The sequence below is a fragment of the Bos indicus genome, chromosome 17 (assembly GCF_029378745.1).
Source record: "Bos indicus isolate NIAB-ARS_2022 breed Sahiwal x Tharparkar chromosome 17, NIAB-ARS_B.indTharparkar_mat_pri_1.0, whole genome shotgun sequence".
In the NCBI taxonomy this organism is placed as follows: Eukaryota; Metazoa; Chordata; class Mammalia; order Artiodactyla; family Bovidae; genus Bos; species Bos indicus.
Genome location: NC_091776.1, coordinates 53,331,513 through 53,352,558, shown reverse-complemented (window position 1 = coordinate 53,352,558; position 21,046 = coordinate 53,331,513). Strand labels below are relative to the sequence as shown.

Below are 21,046 nucleotides of genomic sequence, written 5' to 3'. Positions count from 1 at the left end.
ATTTATTTTTCTTTTATTTAAATTGAGGTGAAATTCCCATAGCATGCAAGGCACCATTTTAAAGTGAGCAATTCAGTACCATTTAGCACATTCATAATGTTGCGCAGTCACCACCTCTGTCTATTCCAAACTGTTCTCGTCACTCTGACAGGAAGCTCTGTACCCTTCAGCTGCCACTTCCCATTCCTCCATCCCTGGCCTCCACCAATCTGTGTCTTCTGTCTCTGTGGATTTGTCTTTCCTGGTCCTTTCATAGAAATGGAGTCATGTAACCTGTGTCTTTTGTTGACTGACATCTGTCACTCAGCATCATGGTTTCAAGGTTCATCCACACAGTAGCCTGGGTCAGTGCTTCGTTCCTTTTCGTGGCTGAATAATACTCCGTTGTGTGGGTGGACCACGTCGTGTTTATCTGCATATCTGTTAATGGACATTTGGGCCATCATGAGTGATGCTCCTGTGAATATTTGTTTGCAAACAACAGTTTGAAGACTTGTTTTCAGTTCCTGTTGGGCTACACCTAGAAGTAGAATTGCTGGGTCATATAGAAATTGTGTGTTTTTGAGGAACTGCTGTTAACATGGTCTTTAAAGGTAAAACTAGAGATACCAAAGAAATGTCAGGTTTATGGGGAGTTTGGTTCCCTGCCCTCGATGATCCCTCATTTACTCCCACGTGGGATTATTTTGCCGCTTGGGTCCTTTTTCCATCTTTCCATTTAATCTTCATAGCAACTCGACAGCTGTTGTCAACCTCAACTTTATGGAGGGTGGGGGGGTCTGACACAGGGAGCCCGGCTTCATAGGAACAAGCGGCAGAGGCAGCATTAGGAACCAGGTCTGGGACTTCCCTGCTGGTCTGGTGGCTAAGACTCCATGCTCCCAATGCTGGGTGCCCCGGGTTTGATCCCTGGTCAGGGAACTAGACCCCTCATGCCGCAACTAAAGATCCTGTGCACTGCAACCCTGACCTGGCGCAGCCAAATAAAATATATATATGTTAAATAATTTTAAAAACCCAGTCTGTGTCTAGACCCTGTGTCCCCCCCACCCAGACACCAGCTGGTAGGAAGAGCCCAGGGGTCCTGGTGTGGTGGACCCCCTGACCCTCCTGATGGCGTTAGGAGAACCCAGCTCAGACCGTGGCAGGGTGTTGGGTCTCCTGGTACTGCCCTGAGCACTCAGGGCTGCTGGTTTCGGGGGAGCAGCTGGTTTGGGGGAGCAGAGTCTGTGTTAACGGCACCTTCGCTGGGAGGGATATACTAGGGCTCAGCCTCTGGAAGGAGGGCTGCAGCTCCTTCCTGCCGCCCTGCTCCCCATCCTTCTGTGCCCTACCGGCCTCAAGCTCTGGAATATTGCCTGCTTTTCCCCGCTCCTTCCTCTTAATTGCTTGCTTGCTTTAAAAATTAAGCCTGGGGACTTTCCTGGTGGTTCAGTGGCTAAGACTCTGTGTTTCCAATGCAAGGGGTGCAGGTTCGATCCCCTTTCGGGGAGCTAAGATCCCACAGGCTGCACAGCATAGCCAAAAAAAAAAAAGAAAGAGAAAACTTAGACCTGGGAAATTTTTTCCCTCTGCTGTGCTTCTATCTCAGAAACCCCAGAACGTAAAACATTCTTGAATATTTTAGTGTGTTTCTTTTCTTTTTTTTTTAACAAATCAGGGTGACATATGTTGTTGGTATCTTGAATGCAAGCAGAGCAGGGCCCTGGGCGGGATGCGGCTGCTCCTTCCGTGCGCTCTGTGCCTAAGATAAGCTTCAGGTGCAACGGCTGCTCCCTCTTTCCAAAGCTGCACCACCTCCCACAGCCTGCTAAGACCTGCACCTTCCTTCTGCTAACAGAACGTGGTAGGGGGAGCAGGGAGACCGGTGCATGAGACAGAGCCCAAATGACCAGCAAAACAGGGACTCATTAAATGTAAATGACAGCCTGATAGAATGCTGTGCAGCCATCTTGTAGGCGCTCATGTTTATAGACTTTTTAAAGACGTGCAGAATTCTTCCCAAATATTGTGAGATCCCTATTTGGGGAGAATGCAGAACTAGAAGTGCATGTAGGGAGAAACATCTGGAAAAATAGGGCTAGATCCCCTAAAATGTTAGTGGCGTGGCGGCCGTGGGTGACACGAGGTAGTTGCTGATTTCATTCCCTCCCCCCTGTATTTTTTGGTTCTTGCAATGGCAATCAGAAAAATATCCGTATTACCAAGAGAAATGTTTACAAAGTAGAAGTTCCCTCTGTGAATTCCCCCACACTCGCTAATGGAGGAGGGAGGGGCCTGCAGCCATGATGGTTGAAGCAGGCTGTGTCCACTAGAGGGCACCAGATGCACGCAGCATAAAGCCTGTAGCATCCTTTACATGGCTTCTCCTGGCACTTGGCAGGTAATAGGTGTGCAAGGGAAAGGGTCAGAGTCCCCAGTGGCAGAGTGTGGCCTGGCTGCTTAAAATGACATCCTTAAAAAATAAGAGGCTTCCCAAGCCCCCCAGCTCCTTGCAGTCCTGACAGACTGCCTGGCCTCCCAACTTACCCAGTTCCAGGTATTTTTAGTAAGTGGTTCATCTGGCTCCGTATCGCCTGTGTCTGAAAACAGCTTCTGTCATCTTGCTTTTCCCTCAGATGCTTCCGACGAGCAGAATTCACAGTCTTCAATGGAAAACTCGATGAACAGTTCAGAGCAAGTTGAACGGCAGCCGTCTGGAGATGCGGGCCTGGCTGCAGAGACATCCACAATCTCTCAGGTACCTCGATCAAGGTCTCAGAGGGGCAGCCAGCTCGGCCAGGAGCCTGCTGGGGTGTCGGGGGTACGTTGAAAGGTGTCTTCTTGTTTTTGTTTTCTCCTTTGCTCTCTAGATGGTTGGAACTCTCTGGTATTCATTGAGCAGGATCCATGAGCATCCTGTAGCCGGTCTGGTCACTGGGCCCACGGTAGAGGAGACACACAGGACCCGCTTGGGGTCAGTCCTTTATCCCAGCCTTAGCTTCATCACTTTGTTTATTCGGGTCCACAAAAGCACTGCCCAGTCTCAGTGACCCAAAGTCAACTTCACTTAGAGCTGGGAAGATAGGTCTTCAGACTCCTGAATGCTAGACGAACCATCCTTTGGAATTTTGCATCTGACCACACTCCCCGCTACTTGGTCCCCTTTCCAGGTTATCACTGTTTGCCAGAATCTCGTCTCAATCAGACAGTGTAGATGTAGGCGGCCTTGCTGATGGGAGCAAATGTCCCTGGTTCGAATCCCAGATCCTCCACTTGACACACACACGAGCCTCAGTGTCTCTTGCTGCCACAGTGAGATCACAGGACTATCTTGGGGCCAGAACACGGACAAGAGGAGAGAAAATATGGGTAGCACTTAACACAGAGCTGGACACACAGCAGAGGCCCCAGCGTTGCCTTGGCTTCTGTTGTGAATTTTTTTACTGTCCGTCGTCTGTGCTCATCAAAGAGGTCTGGGGACTCGGGTATCAAAACTGCAGCTAATAAGACTATTTCCACTTGAGTATTTTCACACCTGGGGAGAAACTGAAAACAAGTAGCTGCAGAGAAAGGGGACCAGCTTGATCTGTACTCTAGGGAGCCTTCAACCAGGCCTTCCTCAAGGGGAAGAGACTCTCAGACCCTCACATCCTGGCACCCTTGGCTCCGAAACCCCCTGCCAGCTTACCCAAGACTCCTCCAGGGGCCCAAAGACAGGAGGACAGTGATGATGAAAGACGAGTTTGCCATGGCAGAAAACCGGCCAAAACCTGAGTGTCTCGAAAGGGTTTAATAAATCCGGAGTGGCAGATGCACAGCCTGGTATGCAGCTGTTAAAGTGCGTTGGCCAGGTACAGATAGAAAATAAAGAAACATTCTCACAGTGTGAGATGCAAGGCTGGGCCTCCAGCGGAGTGTGAGCCCATTTGATTACAATACAAATCCAACCCTCAGAATTGGCAAAAGCCAGGATGGCAGCTGGCATCTCCTGGCCTCTCGAGATGCTGATCCACACCCCGGGGGTATCTGGTGCTCCCCGCCGGCATCTGGAAAGTCCAGGGGTCTTCCATTCTGATACACCCCCACCTCCACTCCCATGTTCAGGGACCCAGACCTGAGATGGGGCCCCTTCCGCAGGCGTCACACTCACACAGACATGCCCTTGTCTCCAGAGCCGCTCGGCTTGTGAGCAAGACAGTGGGTGCGCGCCCTAAAGCGGAGAGCTCAGCATTGACGTTCAGCCTTGCCCATTTAAAAAAGAAAAAGGTTCCTCGTCCCCCTCTTCAGCCACTCCCTGCTGCTCCCTCTCTTTCACGGCACAGTTGTTCTCTTTCCAGCGTCCACTGCCAAGCTCATATACTGTCCCCCCCCCATGCAGATGCTCTGTGGACACTTGGCCTGAATGGTATCCCCCTTCCTCAGAAGGCACAGCAACCCACTTGGTCCTGTTACGTTGAGACCGAGCTTTTATCACTTTCACGAGGAAAAGCCAGGGGAAAGACAGGGGCAGTTATTCCTGCCTTCCCGTCATATCAACTCTCAGGAAACTCACTCACCTCGTCCATCAAGACCCAGGGGTCTCTGTTTAGCACCTTTTGGGCCTCCGCTGTGTACTGGGCAGTAAGCTGGGTCCTAGGGAGGCAGTGTGAGCCAACTGACATGGTCCCTGTCCTCACGGGGACAGGGAGGATGGGTTCAGGGAGGCGGAGACACAGCCAGGAGCCAGCAAGTGGATTGCAGTTCGAGCTGTAGGAGAATGGGAGCAGGGTGATGCAAAGAAGCCCTTCTAGATGCTGTGGGCGGGAAGGAGTGAGATGAGAGCAGGAGAGAAAAGGTTACACAGGCCAAGAGGCAGAAGCCAGCCTGAGGAACGGCAGGGGAGGCCAGGGAGGCTGGAGCCAGGCGGACGAGGAGAAGGGGACGGAGAGGGGCCTTCTCGGCCTGATGAGGAGTTGGGATTTTGCTCCGAGATCAGTGTTATGCTCTGTATGATCTCTGTTTTGAAACTATCTCTCGAGCTCTGCTGAAGGCTGGGCGGGGCGGCTGCGGAGCAAGGTGCTGCTCCAGCCAGACGAGGGACGGAGGGCTCAGGTGTGGATGGGGCGGCTGGCAAGGGCAGCCGTGGGTGGGCCGAGGGTCTCTGGAGATGGAGTTAGGCGTGGCGAGAAGGGAGGACTCCAGGGTGCTGTCCAGCTGTATCCCAGGCAGATTTCAGGGCCATCACCAGCCGTGGGAGCGCCGGTTAGGATGGGCGACGTTAGGAGCTGAACTTGGGGGATGGGTTAGTTTGGAGCTGTCTGGGATGATAGAGCGAGAAAGTTGAGGGAGAAGTAGGTGAGTGAGTGTTGAACTTGTGTGTGTGTGTGAGTGCTGGAATTTCTTGGGAATTTGGTGGCACTACAGACCCTTCCCCCAGAATAACCAACGTGTATGCATTCCATAAATGTCTGCCCCAGGCCAGGCACCTGTGCTGAGCCCTGGATGAGCTGTTGTCAACACAGCCAGGTTGGTCTAACCTTCGATCTTGGAGAGTAAACTTAAAACTGCGTATATAATTACCCTGCAGTTAGTGAGCAATTGGAAGACTTGGTGGACAGAGGAGTAGCTTGGGTGTGTGGCTCCCGGTGGGTCCATGAACCCTTTCGAGTCCATGCCAGGGCCATGGGGTCAGAACCTCAGATGTCCACCCTCAACTTGTAACCTCCTAGCTGACCTGAGTTGCTCTCCCGGGGTGTCAACCTGCGTTTCTCTTTTCTTCCTCTTCCCCCACCTCCCAACCCCAAGGATCTGGAAGGAGTGCCACCCTCCAAAAAGATGAAACTGGAGGCTTCGCAACAGAACTCCGAGGAGATGTAGACGCCGAGTTCAGTCCTCTGATCCACGTCTCACGGGAGATCCATCCGCAGGCTTAGTTGTTGAACAACCTCACCCGAGCAGATCCCTGTCGGGTGCAAAGGGAACTACTAACTTAACAAGTTTGCCAAGTGCAAATCCAAGAAAACCTAGAACGGCGTAACTTCTCAGACACTGAAGAACTTTCTGCTGTGAAGCAAAACACTCGAATCTTGAAGTGACTGTCCTGGGGAAGGCGGGGTCGACAGCTCAGGAGCGTCTGGACACTGTCTCTGAAGCCAAGATTACATTTGTGTTGCTGCTGTATTTTTTTTTTTTTTCCTCCCCACTCCTCTATTTAATGATATAAGCTATTTGAGGGTGGTACTGATCAGGAATTCGCTTTTTCATCGGGGCTTTTCACTGTTCAACCGATATTCCTTCCGCTTTCTTTTTTTGTGCCTTGTGCCCTTGAGGTGACCTCTGGCATGTTTTCCTGGTTGTTTTGCATCTCCCCTTACAAGTGCCCTCTTGGTTCAGTTCAGGCAGCCATTGCTCCGGTCCTCGAGTCTTTCTCCTCCCTGCCTCAGGACTTCAGCTGGAGTGGACCAGGCAGGGAGAAGGAGAGCTTGAGGCCACAGAAGAGCAGGACCTCCCCGGCCATCTGGTTTCTAGGTGCAGCTGGGAGGCTGCAGGACACACCCTGAGCCCTGGTTGGGGACAGTGCTAGCCTCCAGGGTCCGAGGAGTCTCAGATGTCTGGGCATTGTCCCCAGGGCTTACTTGAGGCATCTGAACTGGTGTTTCCAAGCCCACAGCTGCCCAGAGGGACATACAGAGCCCTTGGATTGTTCTGGCACTTCCCGCCTCAGCCCCTCTCCCCCATATGGCAACCTCCCACACCTCCGAAGACAGACTGGCTTCTGCGGCTGATGGCAGGACAGTCTCCTTAAGACGATAAAGGGCCAGAGGAGGCTGGGAGCAGACGTCAGGAATAGCTGGTGCTGAACTTTTTCTCACAGGACGTCGCTTGGATTTCAAATCCACAGTCACCTGCTGCCCTAGTCTACCTCCCCAGCTCCACCTGGCCCCATCCGCGGGGGAGGTGAGGTTGCAGTCGGCTGAAATCCAGAGTCCACTGGCTTCTTTCTGCACACTGTTCCGACTCCTGGAGCCATCAGTTGGATCGTGTCTCTTTCCCAGGATGCTCCGAGGGTCCCCACGGGGGAGCAGGCCTCAAGGGTTGGAACTTGAAGGCCGGAAATGAGGCCCCCGAGAAACTGGAGAGCTTTGCGCTCCTCCAGAAAGGGGGCCCTGGGGTCCCTCCCCCGCCTCCATCCCCTGCCTGCACTGGGACAGCTTCCTGTCACTAAAACGGAGAAGCACCTCTTCTCCCCACGCCCCCCACCTTGGATGAACTGCCTCACTGTTTGGTTCTGAGGCCTGGTTTGCTCTTAATTCCTCTATGGACTCCTCAGACCCTTACCCCTTCTCCTGAGCTTTCTTTACTGCACTGGAGTTCCAACTCCCTTTGAGTTGTGTGAGGGGGGAGGGGGGAGCTCCGGGTTTTGTTGGTTGGTTGTTGTTTTTTTTTTCTGTTTGTTCGTTTGTTTTTGTTTCTGTTCGGCCAATTGGTGCATATATTCAAGTCCCACCTTTCACGTGTGGATCTCTCTCCTGACCACCATGGGGAGTGTCTGCCAGACTCCATTTTCTAAGCGTTTCTGAGGGTGAGGCTCTTCTTTGTTTCTGAAGGGAGCCAATCTATTTCCTGCACTTCAAGAAGAATCAAAATGTTCCTGAATTTCAAATACCTCATGCAAACATGTCTCCTGAAGCAAGGGAAGGGAAACACACACACACACACACACACACACACAAACTTTGAAAATGGTCATGTTGAAGTTAGGATGCCGGAAGGTTTCTGTCTTAAAAAATCCTTATCAATTTTGCCCCTCAGGCAGTCAGTTCTGGGAGAACTGTGTTCTGAGTTACCTCTCAGCGTATCTCAAGGCGGCTTTACCTCCAGATCCTATAGAGTTAGAATTAACTTCCTTTCTTTGCAGCAAAACTCCATTTGGATGAAAGATGAATCTGGATATCTATTTCCTCCTTTTTGTTTTTTTTGGGAAACGAGAGGTGACAAGCAAGACAGCCGAAGACGAATCACAACACAGGCATCCGTGGAAATAGCAGGGTCCCCTCGACAGGCAAGGGGAGCGGACACGGTTGAGGGTGAACACAAGATGACGCCCAGGATACGAGGCTGTCATTAGTTTTTCTCTGAAGTGCCTGAAGGTAGGAAATGGGCCGGGGGTCCGGACCGACTGGGCCCCACCACGGCCACGCCAGGCAGAGCGGCCAGCGGCCCTGCACCCCCATCCACGCCAGCCAGGAAGGCCTTCCACGCGGGATGGTGAGACTGCAAAAACCCACATGTGCTTCCTCCCCCAACACGGCCCGCTCTTCAGGGCCACCGCCCTGCCCCACGCCATCCTGCGCCCCTCACCCCTTCTCCCACCACGGAATCTGAGACCTTTCAGCCGGCCGAGCCAGAGGCGGGGGTCCTAAGCGAATGCCTTCCGCCAACACCAGGCCCCGCAGCCTAAAGGGCTCCCAGGGCGAACTTAACTCCCCGCAAAACTTGAAGTTGGGGATGCTGCGGTTACACATTCCACAAAGTGCTGGCACTTACACCCATAACCCGAAGGCGGAAGACCGACTCACAGGTGGTGACCTCCCATTACCAACGATGTCATGGTTTGGAATGTTCCATTATCAGCCAAGGACCTGGTTAGAGATATAAAGACCTTTTTATTCACCGTTACCTAATTGTTTTTTTTCTTACGATTTTTTTTTTTTTGGTGTGTTGTACAGCAGTATAATTTTTCACTTATTTATTCCATCAGTAGATATGGTTTGTACAATGTACAATGGTTCCATTTCAGAAAATAAAAGAAAAATTCAAATCATGAACACCATGTGATTTTGGAGTAAAGAGTAAGATCCTGTGAGATTTTACTCACAGAGTGGGCTGCTCTGGTGTCTCCAGTGTGGCCCTGACTTTGTGTACAACTTGAACGCCAGGACTGTGGGCTCCCACATGGTGTGGGTGGGTGTTGTCAACCACCTTGTTGGAAGGCTGAGTTGGTAGCCAATTAGAACCCTGATATAAATTACAGCCAGGCCATCTGCCCCCCATCTTGCGTCCTGGCAGTGTCCCTCATTTCAGGAGTCTCTGGCCCATGGCTCAGGGGTCGATTCTTTGGTGACTTGCAACTCTGTCTTGACTCGCCTTAACAGCTAGTGACTCGTGGTCAGGCTGGATCCAGGACTGCCCCAGGGCCTCTCCCCCCACAACTCAGGCTCTTTCTTGCTCTCCAGCTCGGCCTCCCTCCCCCAGTGGACTTTCTCCTTTCTTCTCTGTCCAGTCTCTGTTTCTCCTCTCGCGCCTGAAACCTGGCCCTAGGTGAACCACCAGCTAGGGGCAGAAGGGTGGGACAATTGTTCTAGCAGCCCTGTGCTAAGTCACCGTGTTGCCCGACCTGGAGGCAAACGTTCTCCTTTTTGTTTTGTCTGACTTTCCTCCCCACCCTGTTCCTTTTTAAGGTGTTCCAGTGTTTTTACCAGGATTGGCTGCTCAGTGAAATAAACTCCTGATATGGAAAGTTTATCCTGACAAAACATAAATCATAGGGACCTTGTTTGCTTAACCAAAAAGTGCCTTAGCGGGCACACTTTCACTCTCTCTGGTGTCCCTGAGATCTGTTCCCTGGGTCTCCAATTCTGGCTGAAGGTCCCTTCCTTCCAGACTCATCCTCATCACTGGATCTCTCCCCTTCCCTCTGCCATTCTTGTCTCCAGGCCCCTGGGTCTCTTGTCTCAGACATTCTGCTTTATCTTCTCCGTCTCTCTCAGCTTCCCTGTCTCTGTGGAGCTTTCTGACTTCCTCTCATCTCCCTTCATCAAGGACCAGTCATGCCCAAGGGCTGGAAATTTGGACTCTACAGGCATCACTTGAGCACCATCTGTGTACTGAGCCCTGGGCAGCATTGACTCCAACTTGACCCTTTCTTTCTAAGCAGATAAGCTGGTACGTTAGGATGCTGGGGACAGTTTGGAATTGGGGAGAGGTGCATTTTGATGGCAGGGGTCAGGGAGGCGCCTAGGATGGTGGAGGAAGCCCAGGCATGGGCCTAAGGAGTTCATTTTGCCTCGTGGATGCTAAGAAGTGGCTGGAGGTTTCTGAGCCAAGGCTCTGCTGGACTGGGGGTGGTGTTGCTAGTGAATGGCATGGACTGGAAAAAGCCAGACAGGAGGTGGGGGCAGGGCAGCTATGGAAGTAGACTGCAGGTGAAGCAGGAGGCGAGGAGTTGGCAAGAAGGCCTGTGTGCCCCCAGGTGATGTGAAGGTAACAGGCGCTGCAGCCAGGCGAGGTGGGAGCAAGTTTGAGAAGGCAAAGGCAGGCAGACAAAGCTCTGGTCCAGGTCCAAGTCTGGACCACAACAAATGTCACAGAAGTCCGCGGTTGGGCTGAGGAGGGATTTGAATTCCTGATGCCCAAGTTTATCCCTCACCTGCTTGAGGAATGCATATTTTCCTCCGGAGACTCAGAAGACACTGGCTGCCTTTGCCAGTTGCATTCCCCTCTTCTTCCGGTAGGGGGCCCCCTCACCCACTCAGCCGCAAGCGTGGCTGGAGAATCTGGGTCCCTCTCCATGGTAACAGCAATTGGCTCAAGGATGATCACGTGGCCCAATGAGAGTCAGCCCTGGAATTTTTGTGGGACCTGTTGGGAAACACTTCCCCTAGAGTGTTGGCTGGAGTTGTTAAGTGGAGCTGCTGGGGCCACCTTCACTCCAAGGCGGGGAGAAGCCTGCCTGAGAATGAAGCCGAGACAGGAGAGAGTTGAAAGATGGTGAGTGTGAGCCTCCTGAGAGCACCACTTGGACCCAAAGTGTTAGTCACTCAGTCGTGTCCAACTCTGTGACCTCATGGACTGTCGCCCACCAGGCTCCTCTGTCCATGGAATTCTCCAGGGGATCTTCCCAACCCAGGGCTTGAACCCAGGTCTCCCACATTGCAGGCAGACTCTTTACCGACTGAACCACCAGGGAAGCCAACAGCTGGCCTTGAAACTGGCCCTCCTGAACTTTTCAAGTTCTTGAGCCAATAAATGCCTATGATCGTTTAGGTTAGCTTTCCCTTGGTCTTTCCCCACCTGAGCCCCCACCCCTCCAACCAAGGACTTGGAGGGTCTCCTGGACAAATCCAGAAGGAGGGATGGTTGTTGAGATGGTAGCTCTGACCCTGACTGTTTTTCTCTTGGAAGGACTGTCTCTTTCCTCCAGACTTTGTTTTTTCAATGCTCCCATGTGACAGGAACTTGGAAGTTTCACAGCTGAGCACAAGGAAATAGAGGCTAACATAGACCTGATTTGGACTTTGGAAGCAGGCTTTTCTAGAATCCTCAGAGCTCCAGCACTTCAGAGCTGTGTGACCTCAAGTAAGTATCTTAACCTCTCTGGGCCCAGCGTCCTCATCTGTAAAATGGAAAGAATAACGGTGCTTCCTCAGGTTGTTGTGAGGATTAATACATGTAAATTACTAAATACATGTAAAGTGCTCCAGACAAGCCCTGAAAGTGAACGTGTTAGTTACTCAGTGGTGTCTGACTCTGTGACCTCATGAACTGTAGCCTGCCAGGCTCCTCTGTCCATTGGATTCTCCAGGCCAGAATACTGGAGTGGGTTGCCATTCCCTTCTCCAGGGTATCTTCCTGACCAAGGGATCAAACCCAGGTTTCCCACGTTGAAGGCAGATTCATTACCGTCTGAGCCACCAGGGAAGCCCATGGCACATAGTAAATCTCAATAAATATCAACTGCTGTTGTTGCTGCTATTATTATTGTAGTTATCCTCCAGCATGTCTAGACCCCAGAGCTCCAGCTGCTAGACCATGAAGCTCCAGGAGAGGCAGAATTGCCCAGCCCCAGCTGCTTTCGGCTTGTCCTCTGAGTTACACTTTGCTCCCTGAAGACTCGCCTCTCCCCTAAACGAGACAGACACTGGAGTTATCCACCCAGCTCAGCCCAGATGATCTAGAGCCTAAGTGGTGCCTTGTGGAATGACTGGAACCCCACCAGGAAACAGGCAAAGGGAAGACATTCCTGGCCAAGGCAAGGGCTTGAGTAAAGGGCTGGAGGTGTGACGATGCATCCCCACTGTGAGCGTTGGTGGCTCACAGCGTCAGGCCCAAGAGGGACCTTCAAGCAGAGGAATGGCTCACTGGAGGCTCATTTTTCCAGCATCTCTCCTTCATTATTGCTCTACCTCTACAGGCCTGGGGGGAAAAGGCCTCTAGGAGGCAAGCACCAGGATGTGGTACCAGGCCTGTTGTTCCTATCTCCTTCTAGGGTACCCCTGGGACAGACACTTGTGCCCATGGATGCCCTGGGTGATGACTTGGAGTCAGTGGCTTTCTCTCGTTAGACTTGACCGGAGATAACAATCTGCTTTGCATCAAAGAATCTCAAGAGACTCTTAAACTCAGCTTTTCTCCCTCAGGGCTCTCTCAAAGTATGAGCTCATTTGACCTCTTTGTAACCCTAAATGGTAGTTAGAGCAGGGATCAGCCTCCCCATCATAACAGATGAGAAAACTGATGCCAGGGAAGTGACTGAACAGGGTCCCGCAGGTACTCAGTGAAGAAGGCTGTGGAACGCAGCCTGTCTCCCACTAGACCCAGGGTCAGCAGATCCAGCCTGCCAGCTATTATTGTAAATAAAGTTTTACTGGCACACAGCCATGCTCATTCACTTACATATTGTCCCTGACTGCTTTCACAATTGGGAGAAGGCAATGGCAACCCACTCCAGTACTCTTGCCTGGAATATCCCATGTACAGAGGAGCCTGGTAGGCTGCAGTCCATGAGGTCGCTAAGAGTCAGACACGACTGAGCGACTTCACTTTCACTTTTCACTTCCATGCATTGGAGAAGGAAATGGCAACCCACTCCAGTGTTCTTGCCTGTAGAGTCCCAGGGACAGGGGAGCCTGTGGGCTGCCGTCTGTGGGGTCGCAGAGAGTCAGACACGACTGAAGCCACTTAGCAGCAGCAGCAGCAGCTTTCACAATACAACAGCAGAATTGAGTAGTTGCTATAGAGACTGACTTGCAAAGTTGAAACTATTTACCACCTGGCCAACTGCTGCACTTGACTACACTTCCCTGTTGAAACTCTGTGGTTGAAAGAATATGATAAAAAATAATGACATTAATGGTAATAATAATAATAATTACCTACTATGTGCCACGGGCTTCCCAGGTGGTACTAGTGTTAAAGAACTTGACTACGGAATGCAGGTAGATGTAAGAGATGAGGGTTCGATCCCTGGGTCGGGAAGATCCCCTGGAGGAGGGCATGGCAACCCACTCCAGTATTCTTGCCTGGAGAATCCGATGGACAGAGGAGCCTGGTGGGCTACATTCCTTAGGGTCGCAAAGAGTCAGACAGTACTGAAGCGACTTTGCACACACGCTCAATGTGCTAGATAACCATGCAAGACTTTCCTGAATTTTTTATTGATTTGAAATGGTGTTGCTCAATGAATTTTCACTGAGTGTACCTGCAAAACCCACACCTGGATCAAGAAACAGAATATTACTTACTCTGGATGCCCCCTGCCCACTCCTTGCAGTCACTACCCTCCGAAGGGTAATTACTATCCTGACGTCTCTCTGCACAGATGTTTTCTAAATGTTTGAACATTTTCTGAACTTTCTATTCATGGAATCATACAGAATGTGCTCTTTTGTGTCTGGCTTCTTTCACTCAGTAAGATGTTTCTGAGATTCATCCATATTGCATGTCATTGGCGTCACAACACGCTTCTGCTGGTGGGCGTTTGGTCTGTTTCCAGTCTCCATGGAGTATTATAAATATGCAAGATATTGGACGTCATTTCACCCCGGCTCCAATGTGAGAGGGGGACCAATTAGCCCCACTGTACAGATGTGAAGACTGAGGTTAGATACTGTGGTGCCTATGAGGTGGCAGAGCAGGTGGGAAGAGCCATGAGCGCAGGTGTCCCTGCTGTCCTGGCTCTCTGACTTCATTAGTTTCTGGCTTGACATACCATTGTGACTAATGACTGTTATGGCCCCATTTATAGGAAGAAATTTCTAGAAAATGCAAAAGTATGGAGACAACGTAGAGACTGATTTGTCTAGGGCTGGGAGCAAAAGATTGACCATAAGGAGGTCGGAGGGAATGATTTGAGGCAACTGGATTGTGGGGATAATTATACAACTGTGTGTGAACTTATTTGACTAGTTGTTTAGTCGCTAAAGTTGCAAAGTCATTTTAGTCATATCCAGCTCTTTTGCAACCCTATGAACTGTAGCCCACCAGGCTCCTCTGTCCTGGGAATGGGATTTCCCAGGCACTTGCTCAGTGGTAAAGAATTCGCCTACCAGTGCAGGAGATGTGGGTTCCATCCCTGGGTCCGGAAGATCCCCTGGAGAAGGAAATGGCAGTCCATCCAGTATTCTTGCCTGGGAACTTGCATGGACAGAGGAGCCTCGTGGGCTGCAGTCCATGGGGTCGCCAAGAGTCGGACACGACTGAGCAACTAAACAAGAACAACAGTAAACTTACTAAAGTTCACTGAATTGTAAACTTAAAATTGGCGAATTTTATGGGGAGTAGATTACACCTCAATAAAGCTTAAAAATAAAAAAACCCAAACCCACAGGCATTTATTTCTCCACCCTCTATCCACACACACCCCCATCCCCACTCCGCCTCCCCCTGTGCCTGAATTTCCCTTAGAGGTGTGAAGCTGGCTGTGCAAACTGCCCAGAGCTGTTGAGCCATGGAACTGGCAGCTCCCCACCAGCCTGCCTCTCCCTGCAAAGACACGGGGGTCTCCTTGGCCAGAGGTGACATCTGAAGCAATCACAATCCTGTTTGGCTTTACTATATCCGACCTGCCGCCTGCCAGGGGCCAGAGAGCCACGCGCAGCGGATGCACCGGCCCCAAACTGTTTCTCCAAGTAGTCCCCAGAGAAGGTCGCTGCCTTTCAGTTTCTGCACTTGTTTATTTTCAAAGGGACGTTGCCAGACCGCTAGGCCACCCCTGCCCTTTCATGGTTTGTTTTATGCAAAAGATTTCAGGAAGAAAGAGGAGGTAAAGCGACCTGCAACCAATTACTCTGCTGGCAAAGAACAGCCACAGGCCCCAGCTGGGAGGTTTGAGGGATGTGTGTGAGGCTGAGATGCCCCTTTGTTACCCTGCCACCCCAAGAACAGGAATCCTGAGAGTGTTAATAATCATTGCAGGGGATTTTCTGGCAGTCCAGGGGTTAGGGCTCTGCCTTTCCACTGCAGTGGGCAGGGATTCGATCCCTGGTCAGGGAACTAAGATCCCGCATGACATGCAGCCATAAAAAAAAAAAAAGAAGAAAGAAAGAAAAGGAAAAAATAATCATTGCAAATATTCAAGAAGAAGAAGGAAAAGAAAATAATAATCATTGCAAATATTCAAAGTGGACATTGGAATAGTTAGACATCCACGTGCAAAAAGGAATGACCCTCAGCCCATACCTCACATCATAACAAAATTCTCCAAATGACTCACAGACCAAAATGTCACTCTAAAGATTCTAGGAAAACACAGAAGATCTTTGTGACCTTGGGTTAGGCAATGATTTTTTAAACGTGACATCACAGCACTAACTATAGAAAAAAGAATTGGTAAATTGGATTTCATCAATATTTAAAAATCAGGCTCTGCTAAAGACACTGTTAAAAGAATGAAAAAAAAAAAGGATGAGCAAATGATCTTTGCAAAACACTTACCTGATAAAAAGGACTTCTATCTAGAATATATGAAGAACTCTCAAAACTCAGTGATAAAGCAATCCCACCCCAACCCCCGCCAAAAAAGAACTAGCCAAATATGTGCATAGACGTTTCATCAAAGAAAATATGTGGAAGGCAAATGAGCACATGAAAGATGCGGCACATCATTAATTACTAGGGAAATGCAAGTTAAAACTACAGCAAGATACCATTACACTCCCACTAGAATAGATGAAAAGGCCAGAATGCCAAATGCTAGTGAAGATGCAGAGCAACATAGCCCTCCTCCACTGCAGGTGGGAAGGCAAAACAAGTACAGTCATTTGGAAAAGAGTTTGGCAGATCTTTATATGGTTAAGCCTGAACTTACCCTGCAACCTGGTCATCCCACTCCTAGGTACTTACCTAAGAAAAAATGTACAAAAGTCTATTGTGAATGTTTATAGTGGCCTTATTTGTAATCACCAAAAGCTGGAAACAACTAAATTGGCCCTAAATTGTGGTACAGTCATGAGATGAATGCAGCAATAAAAGAGGAATGAACTGCAGACACCCAGGGCAATAAGGAAGCCTCTCGGATGCGTCATGCTAAGTGAAAGAAGCCAGACCCAAGGCTGTTCACTGAATGACTCCATTTATTAATATGTGACATTCTGGAAAGGGCAAAACCATAGGCACACGAAGCAGATCAGTGGTTGCCAGGGGCTGGGGCGGAAAGAGGGATTGATTGCAAGCAGTTGAGAAGGAATCTGTGTTGTGAGAGTGTGTTGGGACTATTCCACATCTTTTATTTTTTTTCAGTTTGGCCGAGCAGCATGTGGGATCTTAGTTCCCCAACCAGGGATTGAACTGGTGCCCCCTGCATTGGAAGCATGGAATCTTAACCCCTGGACAACCAGGGAAGTCCCACCACATTTGTTTGTGGTGGTGACTACATGATGGAGTATGTTCATCCAAAATCATGAAACAATACACTAAAAGGAGAGAACTTTAGGTAAGTTATTCCCCAACACAACAAAGCAAAAATAATAATAATAGCCAACCAAGCATCACATACTATGTGCGAGGCACTCTTGAAGCACTTTCCATATAGTAACTCAGGCAGCCCTCACGACAACCCAGAGAAGCAAGTATTAATCATCCCCAGGTTGTGAAAGTTTTGTGGCCGGAGATCTCTCACCTTCTTAATTTTCTCCCCTTCCTCAGTCAGGTCCGTAGGGCCTTCCTCCTTCTGTAACCTTCATTTTATCCTGTGGCTGTCTTTCTCCCATATCTATACAGGAAAGATTTCCACCTCACTGGTTCCACTGAGAGAGACACAACCAGCGGAGCAGAGACTTCAAACTTGAATGCCTACAGGAACCAGGCAGGTCATGGAATTAACAAAGCACGCTGCGAGCAGTAGGGTGTGGTGGGGACTGGGGAAAACTGGAGAGCCAGGCTGGGTCTAAAGGGCATTGTCCCTCCTCAGCTCCAGCTTCTACCGTTATGGAACTGGAAAGAGCCCAGTATTGCCAGATCTTCTGATAGTTCAGGAAGATTCTAACACCCTCACATTTATATGAAATGTCGTGATTTTTTCAATGTTAGCAAGTAAGTCAAAATTTAAAAAAACTTGTTTAGATATTAGTTTTTACTGTGGTAAAGGCATGTTCATCCTTTTCTTTTCACCCCAAGTACAAGACACCGAAGCAGAAAAGCTGTATTTAGTGAAATAAGGCAACATCTGAAGCCTCAAACCACCATATACAGAGTAGACAGGAGAGGTCTTCCCTGGTGGTCCAGTGGTTAAGAATTCCTTGGGAGGTGGGGGGCGAGGTGGGGGCCGGGCAGGAAGAATCCGCCTGCCAGTGCAGGGGACACAGGTTTGATCCCTGGTCCCCGAAGATCCCACTGCCATGGATCAAGTAAGCCGGTGCACAAGAGAAGCCGCTGCAACCAGAAGTCCGGGCACCACAACTAGAGAGGAGCCCCCGCACCCCGCAACTAGAGAAAGCCTGCACACAGCTTCGAGGACCCAGTGCAAACAAAAATAAAATAAATCCATTTTTTTTAATTAAAAAAAAAGAATTAATCAAGTATGATCAGACCCGTAGGTAGGTATTTTAATAAGAAAAGATAATGGGGTTTGGTTAAAAAAGTCTATGAGATAGTTGGACCTCTACACCCCTGAATTCTGCACACACCCCGATCCTGCATAATCTCTGCTGACTGCCCCTCTCTCCCTTCTGCTGCAGACAGGAGATTTAGCAGTTGGAGAAATTAAATCAGAAATTGGACCAGAGAAGCTCGAGAATCAGAGGCAGTAGGCATGGAGGCATGCAGGGAGTGAGAGGCTGGCAGAGAGTTTTTAATAAGCTATCTAACATGGTTTAACTTTCAAAACTTTATATTTTATGTTTATAAAAATCTTCAAAAATCATAATTTCAAAATTCAATTTTAAGTTTGATTTCATTTGTTTGCTCTAAGCTGTTTCTTGTGTCTCATATCTTTCTTTTCTGCACTGTGCTAAGTTGCTTCCGTCGTGTCTGACTCTTTGGGACCCTATGGACTGTATAGCCCACCAGGCTCCTCTGTCTATGGGATTCTCTAGGCATGAATACTGGAGCGGGTTGCCACACCCTCCTCCAGGCGATCTTTGTGACCCAGGAATTGAACAGCATCTCTTATGTCTCTTGCATTGGCAGGTGGGTTCTTTACCACTAGCACCACCTGGGAAGCCCATCTTTCTCTTACTTGAATTTAATTTTTCTTTTGCTGGAGAATAACCTCTAGTAATTCTTTCAAACATAGCCTACGCAGGAAAAGGACTTTTAACCTGTATCCTCCAAGATTTGAGGTATAATTTACATAAAGTGAAATTCACCCTTTTTAGGTACACATCTATGCTGCTGCTGCTGCCAAGTCGCTTCAGTTGTGTCCGACTCTGTACATCTATATTGATTTTTTAAAATAAATATTTATTTATTTATTTTTGGCTGTGCTGGGTCTTCGTTGCTTTTTGGTCTTTCTCTAGTTGTGGTGCCCGGGCTTCTCATTGTGGTGGCTTGTCTTATCGCAGAGCATGGGCTCTTGGGCGTGAAGACGTCAGTAGTTGTGGTTCAGTTCAGTTGAGTTGCTTAGTCGTGTCCAATTCTTTGCAACCCCATGGACTGCAGCACACCAGGCTTCCCTGTCCATCACCAACTCCTGGAGCTTACTCAAACTCATGTCCATCAAGTCGGTGATGCCATTCAACCATCTCATCCTTTGTTGTCCCCTTCTCCTCCCACCTTCAGTCTTTCCCAGCATCAGGGTCTTTTTCAATGAGTCAGTTCTTCGAATCAGGTGGCCAAAGTGTTGGAGTTTCAGCTTCAGCATCAGTCCTTCCAATGAATATATTCAGGACTGATGTCCTTTAGGATGGACTGATTGGATCTTCTTGCAGTCCAAGGGACTCTCAAGAGTCTTCTCCAACACCACAGTTCAACAGCATCAATTCTTCAGCACTCAGCTTTCTTTATGGTCCAACTCTTACATCCATACATGACTACTGGAAAGACCATAGCTTTGACCAGATGGACCTTTGTTGGAAAAGTAATGTCTCTGCTTTTTAATATGCTGTCTAGGTTGGTCATAGCTTTTCTTCCAAGGAGCGAGCGTCTTTTAATTTCATGGCTGCAGTCACCATCTGCAGTGATTTTGGAGCCCAAGAAAATAAGTCTGTCACTGTTTCCATAGTTTCCCCATCTATTTGCCATGAAGTGATGGGAGTGGATGCCATGATCTTAGTTTTCTGAATGTTGAGTTTTAAGCCAGCTTTTTCACTCTCTTTCACTTTCATCAAGAGGCTCTTTAGTTCTTTGCTTTGTGCCATAAGGGTGGTGTCATCTGTAGTTTGGGCACGTGGGCTTAATTGCCCCATGGTATATGGGATCTTCCCGAGCCAGGGATCAAACCAGTGTCCCCTGCTCAGCAAAGGCAGATTCTTACCGCTGGACCACCAGGGAAGCCTTCTATGGATTTTGAGAAACTTACACAGTCATGTAACCACCACCCATAATCAAGAGATATTTTCATCACTCCAGATAGTACCCCTGTTCCTCATTGTAGTTAGTTCCTGACCCTCTAACTCTTGGCAAGCTCTAATCTGGTTTTTGTTCATATCATCTTGCCTTTTCCCAGATATCATATAAATCAAATCAAACAATATATGGCTTTTAAAGTCCAACTTCTCTGACTCAGCATAATGCTTCCAAAAGTCATGTATAGTATTGCATTTTTGGAAACCTTTGAAATCCAGAGCTATAGTCCTCAGTGGTCACCAGTGTATGTGTATGTTTTCAGTTGGGGTGTGTGTGTGCGTGTGTCTTTGTGCTCATTTGGTCACCAGTGCTATTCACCAAATATTTCTGGCTGGCTGGTTTCTGGTCTTATGATCGTGTTGTACTTCCTAATTCCCTTGTGCTTGGGGTGGGGCCATGTGATTAGTTCTGGCCGGTGAGTTGCGAGTACACATCCCTTCTGGGAAGCATTTGCCATAGTGGCTGCTCTGTGGCTCGAGTCTGGGAGCAACTCTGACCAGCAGAGCACACTGTCAGCCTATAATGGATGTGTAGTCAATAGACAGGTAGCTTTCAGTAGAAGCACACCTTTGTGGTTTTAGTTAGTTCAGTCGCTCAGTCGTGTTCGACTCTTCGCGACCCCATGAATCGCAGCACGCCAGGCCTCCCTGTCCATCACCAACTCTCAGAGTTCACTCAGACTCACGTCCATCGAGTCAGTGATGCCATCCAGCCATCTCATCCTCTGTCATCCCCTTCTCCTCCTGCCCCCAATCCCTCCCAGCATCAGAATCTTTTCCAATGAGTCAATTCTTCGCATGAGGTGGCCAAAGTACTGGAGTTTCAGCTTTAGCATCATTCCTTCCAAAGAAATCCCAGGGCTGATCTCCTTCAGAATGGACTGGTTGGATCTCCTTGCAGTCCAAGGGACTCTCAAGAGTCTTCTCCAACACCACAGTTCAAAAGCATCAATTCTTCGGCACTCAGCTTTCTTCACAGTCCAACTCTCACATCCATACATGACCACAGGAAAAACCATAGCCTTGACTATACGAACCTTTGTTGGCAAAGTAATGTCTCTGCTTTTGAATATGCTATCTAGGTTGGTCGTAACTTTCCTTCCAAGGAGTAAGCATCTTTTAATTTCATGGCTGCAGTCACCATCTGCAGTGATTTTGGAGCCCCCAAAAATAAAGTCTGACACTGTTTCCACTGTTTCCTTATCTATTTCCCATGAAGTGATGGGAGCAGATGCCATGATCTTCATTTTCTGAATGTTGAGCTTTAAGCCAACTTTTCCACTTTCCTCTTTCACTTTGATCAA

The 21,046-nt window shown here is 49.1% G+C and overlaps 1 protein-coding gene across 4 annotated transcripts in view; it reads left to right on the top strand.

Annotated features, from left to right (window-relative positions):
- Positions 1-8,789, top strand: part of BCL7A (BAF chromatin remodeling complex subunit BCL7A) — a 30,825-nt gene extending 22,036 nt beyond the window's left edge. For 2 of the 4 annotated variants that reach the window (XM_070769492.1, XM_070769493.1), the window contains 2 exons: positions 2,619-2,803; positions 5,767-8,789. In XM_070769492.1, coding sequence (XP_070625593.1) covers positions 2,619-2,803; positions 5,767-5,838 — 257 coding nt within the window. In that variant the 3' untranslated portion in view covers positions 5,839-8,789. The remainder of the gene's footprint in view (positions 1-2,618; positions 2,804-5,766) is intronic. The other 2 variants (XM_070769494.1, XM_070769495.1) reach the window with 1 other exon arrangement.
- Positions 8,790-21,046: the final 12,257 nt, after the last annotated feature.